The 9126-nt window shown below is 36.5% G+C and overlaps 1 protein-coding gene across 2 annotated transcripts in view; it reads left to right on the forward strand.

Annotated features, from left to right (window-relative positions):
• The window catches only part of Arfgef1 (ADP ribosylation factor guanine nucleotide exchange factor 1), a 95320-nt gene that overhangs the window by 25542 nt on the left and 60652 nt on the right, over positions 1 to 9126 (forward strand). The window contains exons 7-9 of one of the 2 annotated variants that reach the window (XM_021222418.2): positions 2669 to 2770; positions 7580 to 7755; positions 8541 to 8674. In XM_021222418.2, coding sequence (XP_021078077.1) covers positions 2669 to 2770; positions 7580 to 7755; positions 8541 to 8674 — 412 coding nt within the window. Of the gene's footprint in view, positions 1 to 2668; positions 2771 to 2940; positions 3090 to 7579; positions 7756 to 8540; positions 8675 to 9126 lie in introns of those variants that run through there. The other variant, XM_029533233.1, reaches the window with a different exon arrangement.

Consider the following 9126-nt stretch of genomic DNA (forward strand, 5'->3'; position numbering starts at 1 on the left):
AATCTCTTGAGAACCTCCCCCATCTGATTGGTCATTAACAGGCCCGTTCTTGTGCAGTTTGAGTCCATGACTGGAATGGTTGTATCACGCCTAGAAGATAGATAGCATTCTATAGCTCTTTCAGTATTCTTATATTGTTTTGGTTCCCTCATCTGCAGTTTTCTTGATCTTTATAGACGATGGTATAAATGTCTTCTTTATAGTTCAGCATTTAGTCTCTATTTATTCTTAGCACCTAGTATAGTTATGTATTCTTGCAAAAAAAAAAAAAAAAAAAAAAAAAGGTATTTTGGGCTAAGGCTGAGCATAGCATTTGCCTTTGGTACCCAGCTGGTAGTTTTGTTTTGAAGTGGTGTTTTGCTATGGAGCTTTGGCTGTTCTGGGATGTGTTGTATAGACCAACCTTGAACTCAAGGAGATCTTCCTGCCTATGCCCCTCTGCCTCTGCCTCCCTAGTGCTGACCTGAGCTTTTTTATTTTTATGAGTTCTGAGTATCGCACTCAGGTCCTCGTGCTTCCATGACAAGCACTTTACTGACTGAGCCATCTTCCCAATCTTCTTTTTGCTTTACTTGAAAAGCTACCTTAGACAAACCAGCTATTCCCCCTAGGTAAATTCACCAAGTGAACCCATGTGTTTTGTCTAAATTGCTTTTGACAAAATTGATCCTACTTTCCACTCCATGTCTAAGTTGATTCAGAGGGCTGCTCTCCCACAAAGGTGGGATGTTATTTGTTCCTTACATTCAGCAAACATATGTGGAGCATTCTGGGTTTTATGTTCTGAGTGCTAGAATTTTGGGTTAAGATGATAGATATAGCAATTGCTTTTAATGTGTTTACTGCTTTTTGCCTACCTAAAGGGTCTGATGAAGGTATAATATATGGTTTCCTAGAGGGGGCATGCTCAGGTAGTTAGGTTGAGGAGAGTTAGGAAAATGCGTTTATAGAGAAGGCAATGTTGCTTTAGTTGAATTGTAGTTAATAAAAATGATTAGCTAGAAAATAGGGAAATATTTCCAACAGAAATAACATGGGCTGTGTGTGACAGAGAAACGTACTATGTGTAAAGACACCACTGTTGATGTCCTATAAAATGCAGGATTTTCAGTAAGGAAGTGATTATTTTGACCATGAAGGCATTGTTCTAACATCTGGTATAAATAAATCTTGAGTTCAGAGTACATATTTTAGAGTACAACTTGATTAGCTGTGTAAAGTTGCACATTATTTGTTATTATAACAGAGTAGTATATTATTATAGCTATTGCTAACTCCTCTAGGCAGTTCTTGTGTATTATATATATTAATCACTTATACATTTCTGTCATTATTTCACATGAATATTTTAATTTACTATTTTGTAGATACTTTTAGATAGTGGTTCTGTATATTTACTCACATTGAAATAGTTTTTGGAGTTGGAGAGATGGCTTAGCAGTTAAGATCATTGATTGCTTTTCCAGAGGTCATTAGTTCAATTCCCAGCAACCACATGGTGGCTCACAACCATCTGTAATGGGTAGGATCCAATGCCCTCTTCTGGAGTGTCTGAAGACCACTATAGTGTACTCATACACATAAAATAGATAAATAAGTCATTTTTTAAAAAGAAATTTGTTTTCAGACTCAAGGTGTTTTAGCCAACTATAACACAGAAACAAAAGCTTAAAAATGGTAGAAAAATACCTACACTTAAGATTTTTTTCCCCCCACAGAGGAATATAAAGGCTATTTTTTTTTTCTGGTAAGTTTACTGATTGAACACACTTACTTAACAGATTTCCCATTGTGACACTACCTATTTTGTAGAACACGGCAGGTAGTAGATTAAAAACAGCACAATTATAGAGAGGACAGACTTTGGAAAAACAGCATTGTTAAGTCATAATCCTTTATAATAGTCTTCATTGGGAGCAGTGGAGACATTACTGTAGCCAGAAGATACAAAGTTGGCAGCCATGGCATAGGGGCGGGGGGTGTTTGCCAGGTTCCTGGAGCATCCTAAAGTGCTAATTGAACCACCCTGAGACACTTTCAGCATCCTGTTTGTAGTTATCTATACAAGCTTTCAGATTCCATTGTTTTCTTTAGCTGCTCTGAAGTCCTGCTACATGTCTCTATTTTTTTTTTTTAAATAAAAAAAGCATGAATTCAGTTTTACATTGGAAATGTTGATTCTTTTGTGAAGAAAGAGTGAGCAAAACACTAATGTTGTCCCAAGTGGCTCAATATCTGTCTCTTTAGGTATTTTCTGTAGTAAAATGTAATATTAATAGTTATATCAAATAAGATTTAGTTACTTTAGTTTGATGTTGGATAAGGTTTAGTACAGACTTCTATGTACTAAGTACATGTCAGTGTGCAGAAGAAATTAAAAGTGCCTTATTTAGAATACCATTAGAAGTTTGATTCTTTGTAAGACTAATCTCTGGAATCTCATTAAGTTGAATAGTTAATAGCTGATCAGATAGAACCCTGTTAAAGTGAGTTTGAATTTCAAAAATACTTAAGTATTGACTTGGTCACAAATTCTGAAAATTTAACAAGGTAGTGTCCCAAAATATTTACACCCATTTGATTTTCTTTAAAAAGTGTTTCATTATACATGTCTGGTAGAGGTTTCTTAAAAAGTTAAAATAATGTCTCAAATTTTTGTCTTTCAAAGCATTATCTAAAAATGATATCTTGTATGATGGAGACTGTGAAGAAAAGCCACATGATATTGTCCAGAGCATTGTAGAAGAAATGGTGAACATCATTGTTGGAGGTAGTGTACTTCATTTGAAATTAGTTTATTCTGTTTTACAGGATTTCATCTGACCATGGAAATACTGTAATATGGAACTAAAGGAGTAAAATTGTAAATTCTGAAATTAGTGTTTGTATGTATGTGTATGTCTGCCACATGCAGTATGCCCATCCCCGGCCCATTCAGGCTGCTTTGTAAGATCTCTAGTGGATGCTTTTAGCCACCAGATAGCATCAAACCCTGTATCTACCCCTTTTCCTTTCTACAGGTGTACAGGTGCAGTCCCTTCTCATGCCCTGTGGTCAGAACATCTGTGTCTGTGTATATCAGCAAACCAGTAAGCATATCTTTCTCCACAGTTGCTGTAGTCACTTCAGCATAGGACTTCTCCATGTAAAATTTTTACATTTTTTACTTAAAGTACTTTGCCACTTTTCTCCTTTTAAAGTTGTCGTCCTTTCACATATCTGGACTTCACTTACTCTCTGAAGCTATTGCTAACTACAAGAAGGGCTATTCAGATATATGGTATATGAGTGACAGCAATGGATCTGATAACAGAGGCAGCATTGAGTGTCTGCGTAACATAAAGAAATGATTAGATTTAAGAGTGGTGGGTTGGTATAATACATGAGATGTCAGATAATAGAAAAAAATTATAGAAGCAATTTAACAGGGTTATAAGTTCCAAGGTTAGGATTTTGGATTTTATTCAAGGACAACAGAATCAGTATTGGAGATTTTAGAACTGAGAATATTGATGAGAAGATCTAAACTAAGTCTGAAAAACGGAAGCCCTGTAAGAGACTAGCACAGTAGACTAGTCTAATTATAATAAGACTACAAAGTGAAAGAAAGCAGGAACGTTAAGGTAACAGACTTTCTAGCCATTTAAGTAGCTAAAGAAAAGAAAATAAGTATGTCACACATAGTTCCAGGGCTACTCCACAGTGTGTTGAATCACTGAGAAGACTCACAAAACTCAACATAAGAGTTGTCCTCATTGAGAACTTTTATTACAGCCAAAGGTACAGAGTAATACTATTAAAGAAAAAGATAGATGAGAGATAGGAGGTGAACTCTAGAATAAATCAGCTGTCTACTTTCAGGAACTAGGATTCTTAGATCCTCCAGTATCAAATTATTAAATATTAACAAAATGTTTAATATGTATTTGAGGCATGAGGACTAAAATTTTAATTGCTAATGCATCATACTTTCTGCCTAACATGCACTAAAATTCCAGGCTCCCACAATAAAGTTGGTTCACTATGGTGCAAACTGTTTATACAAATGTTTGGACTCAGTGAGCCATATTCATCAGCTCTGGATGGAAACACTACTAAAATTTAAGATACCAAAAATTAGCTAAAGGACAACACTTAAAGTATGCTTTTCTAAGATGTTTCCTCTTTTCATTGGTGCATCCCAGTTATAAACCTCAATACACTAGATGTTTAGTAATACTATTGGTAGAATTCAATGAAAGTATAGAAGGTACTTGGAGAAAAGCAGTAATACTTTTGGCACCTGAATGTGACGGAATCTGTATAGTCATATGTATAAACACAATGCAGATTAGCACTTTCCTAAACAGAGAACAGGTGCTACTGGTGCATTGTTAGTAAGCTCATGTCACTGTGATGGGTATTTGAGAAAGTAACTTGAGGGGAGAAAAGATTATTTTGGTTCACATTTTAAGAGATTTGAGTTCAGGATCACTCAGTTCTAGTGCTCCTGGGCTGTAGTGAGGCAGAAAGTCATGGCAGGAAGCATGTGCTGGACCAAAGCAACTTTTCTCCAGGAAGGTAGGAAGCAAAGAAGAGGGAGTGAGGGGCCCATCTCCCAGGGACTACTTACTCCAACCAGTTCCCAACGACTAATGACACCTCCAAAGCAGTAGTACCACAAGCTAAGAACCATGCCTCAGCACGTAAGCCTGTGATAGACTAACATTCTGCTCTTTACCCTGAAAGGTTCATGAACATCTTATCAAAAATGCAGTTAGTCTAATTCTATGAGTTCCCAGAGGACTAACAGTTACAGCATCATTTAAAAGTCTTCACCAAAGCAAATTTATAACCCTGAGTCACTTAAGATCAAACAGCAAGCTGTATAACTTTCACATTCCATAGGAAGGACTGGGAGCAAAGAAATGCTGCAACACATCAGGAAAAAGTAAATCCTGTGGCTACACACTAGAGATCCAGGGCATGTGGTAATGCACCCCAGAATTCAAAGCTAGCCACTGCCTCTGTGGCTTTGTGCATGTTTATTTTCTAGCCAAACTGCAAGTGTTCAAACCCTTATCCTTATTTTGTTTTTCCCTTCCAATTCTCATTGCAACCTGATTAAAAACAGCCAGTAGTCACTATGTTACCGCTTGATTGCTGGGCAGCCATGAAGTTATCTCCACTAAGTTAGACACGGTATTTTGTTGTTGTTCTTTTTGTTTTGTTTTGCTTTTTGCCACAGTGTCATAATGTACACAACCAATTTTCTAATGGTTCGAAAGACCTATATATGCATGCTATGTGTGAAGACATCAAAGGCAGCAAAAGTGGATCTGGATAAAGATGCTTCCAGACCAATTTCTAATACCCTCCCGATAACATACAAGTTTAGTCTTCACTGGTTACTTCTTTATTAGCATTTTGGTTTTCTGAGGTACCACCAAAATTAGCCATTTCAGTCTGCTTACAAAATTCTCGACCATTGGTTTTCAACCTCTAGGTCATGATCCCTTTGGGGTTACATGTCAGATAGCTCGCATATAGAGATATTTACATTAGAATTCAAAGAAGTAGCAAAATTATAGTTATGAAGTATCAACAAAATATTTTTATAGTTGGGGCTCACCACAACATAAGAAACTGTATTAAAGAGTCGCGGCATTAGAATGGTTGAGAACCATTATTCTAGACTTTCTTTAACACACATCCCAAACTTACCCAATTTCTTCTTAAAAAATTTATTTATTTATTTATTTATTCATTCATTTTTTGGTTTTTTGAGACAGGGTTTCTCTGTGTAGCCCTGGCTGTCCTGGAACTCACTCTGTAGACCAGACTGGCCTCGAACTCAGAAATCTGCCTGCCTCTGCCTTCCAAGTGCTGGGATTAAAAGCGTGCCACCACCACTGCCCAGCTCCCCCAAAGCTTTTGACTTGCATTGATAGTGCAACCACACTAGCAACTGTCATTTCTTAATATTCGTGTTCTTAGTCCATTTGTCACATGACAGTATCTGGGAGAAATAATCATTTTGGCTCCCAATTCCAGGGTATGTTTATTTAGCTCTGTTGCTTCTGGGCTGTGGTGAGATAAAACACCATGCTAGGGAATATGTGGTGGGAAGAGCAGCTCACCTCATAAGGGACAGAAAGCGAGGGCTTGGAAGTGGACATGACAGTCTTTACAGACATATCCCTAATCGTGGCTTCCAAAGTAACCTCACCAGCTGGGTATAAACTCTGAACATGTGATCCTGTGAGATCTAAGTTGTAGCAGGTGTCAGTCTATTAAAATTGGTAGTGGAAGTCCCACAGTTATCCAGTAGAAACTAAAGAAAGATACTACAGTATTGGGAATATTAATTAAAACTATAAAACATTTAAACCTTATAGTTAAATGGAAAATAAGAGTGTTCTGTGTGCACTACAAGTCAGGGTTGGCATATTATAAGCTTATGTGCCAGTTCTTGCTTGTTTGGAGAGTGTTGGGGAAAGATTTAGCTTCTGGAGCATCCTAGGCCAGTGTTCTAGTTGTTGGGGTACATCTGCGCCCCACCTGTTCTTATAAATGAAGTATCATTGTAACAGCCATGCATAGTTACAGTAGAGACTGATTTATAAAACCTGAGATACGTACTGTCTGATGTCTTACCAAACAAGCTTTGCTAGTACCTAATACAAGTATACACTAGGAAGTAGAAGTTCCCTCATTCTGCAACATTGTACTTAGGAAAGTCTCAAATAGAGAGAAAATTTCAGAGAGCAGTATTATGAGCACCTTTATCCAGATTCTCTAATACTTTTTCTACCTTTACTTTATGTCTTCACACATAACATGCATATATAGGTTTTTTTGAACCATTAAAAAATTTGTTGTGTACATTAAATCATTGTACCCCTGTATAATGCCCATATATATATATATATATATATATATATATATATATATATATATATACACACACATACATACATACATATATATTCTGTAAATAAGGACGTTATCATATGTACCTCAATTTTATTTTCACACCTAGGAAAATTGCCATCTTTTCAAAAATAACTAATATAGTTAAGAATGTTCCCACATGTCCCAAATATGTGCCTCTCATGTTCCTTTTGTTTTAAATCCAGGACCCAATCTCAGTACATATTACATATATTAAACTTATCTGTATTTGATTTTAGTTACAAGTCCTCTAACCTTTATGAAAAAGAATTGACTATTTGAGAAGAAATGGATAATAGCTGAAGTTCAGCAAAACATCTCAGTGTTGTAGCATTCGTCAGAGCCCAGTTTAGTGAGTTAGTATATATTTAAAAGTAGGCCTCTGCTTATGTACTTCTAGAATAACCTTTGATCAGTGAAGTGTGTTTATTGCTAGTGCAACTTATAGACTATGTTGGGAAGCATACTAAGTGGATATTTGCACTATAGTAAATACATTACATTTAAAAAGTGTGCCAATATATATTTTACTTTGCTTTTTGGTCACTGTTTCATTTTAGATACTCTGGGTTTTGTTCATTTGTTTGTTTTTAAGCACACTGTGGTTTAATCAGATATACTTGAGTGTCTTTTCTTGCCATTTTAGACATGGGAGAAGGGATGGCTATCAGTGCAAGTACAGACAGCAACACTGGAACTGTAGAAGATGGTAGTGACAGTGAAAACATCCAAGCAAATGGAATCCCAGGAACACCCATTTCTGTTGCATATACACCATCGTTACCTGACGACAGGTTATCTGTCTCCTCCAATGATACTCAGGTATGTATGGGTGAGGTGGAGAGGAGGAAATGGATGGTCTGCCAGTAACTTGAGCAGATCTTCCCAGCTGATGCTTTTGTCTTATTTTGGCTTGTGAAAGTGGGGTTTTTGAGTACATTTCTTTCTTATAACTATAACTTAGAGCATTTAGTTCTTTTAACATGTTTTAATGGCTACATTCCAACTGTAATTGTGTCTGTGTTCACAACTGCTCACTCCCCACTGAAGTTACATTTAACAGAAACATTTTTCACAAATTATGGAGAAATTCCAGTATCATGGGGAAAACGTGGGAATGTGGGGCATTTTAATGGAGCCTCTGATGAGAGGTTCACAGAAGTCAGTGTGGACAGAAGTGACAGGCCTGGCTCACACTACTACTCTGTTTTATGTGTTTCTGGTCTTTATGTTTGCAGATGGAGGATTCTAGAGATTTTCTTGATTAGGTTGACTTTAGCCAGTAAATGGCTTTAAAGATTACTACACTGTCTACCAGAGTTGATCATTTTTAATCATAATTTTATTCATACTTTTGTGTGAGCTGGATAAATTTTAGGAGTATACTTGATGTCAAATAAGGGATATTCTAAAGAATGTCTTTTAATGGTATTAATTAGTGTCGGGTATGAGAATAGCATATGAAGATCATTGTGTGAGATACCACTTCAGCTTCTTGTACCAGGTGGGAGAATCCCATATCAGAGTTCTTTGAAAACTATGTCAGAAGGCTGAATGATTTATGTTAGAATATGTCTTTATTTTTCATGGTATATTAACTTGTTTAGGAATCTGGAAATTCTTCAGGACCTTCACCTGGTGCTAAGTTTTCCCACATTTTACAAAAGGATGCCTTTCTAGTGTTCAGGTCATTGTGTAAGCTGTCAATGAAACCACTGTCAGATGGACCACCAGATCCAAAGTAAGTCATTAGGCGTTTTGTTTAAGAGATACGTAAGCTTAAAATGTACTGTAAATATAGTATTTGCATTTTCATTTGTTCTTTATGTCCTGTGGAATCTTAAAATTTTTGTTTTAAAAGATATATACCAAAAATAATAGGTTCCCAAACTTTAAGAATATATACTTTATACTCTTTGAGAAAGGATGTGCAGCAATACAGAATAGTGAGTACACAGTAGATACCAATATATGTTATTGAGTGAATAAGTCACTCAGCATATTTCCACATTCTGAGTAACTTTGGAACTATTACAATCAGTTGAATTGCCTTAAGATGATTTCTGTCTCCACTTGTATTAAGAACGTTGAGAGCCGGGTGTGGTGGTGCACGCCTTTAATCCCAGCACTCGGGAGGCAGAGGCAGGCGGATTTCTGAGTTTGAGGCCAGCCTGGTCTACAAAGTGAGTTCCA

Source organism: Mus pahari, chromosome 22 (genome assembly GCF_900095145.1).
Source record: "Mus pahari chromosome 22, PAHARI_EIJ_v1.1, whole genome shotgun sequence".
NCBI lineage: Eukaryota > Metazoa > Chordata > Mammalia > Rodentia > Muridae > Mus > Mus pahari.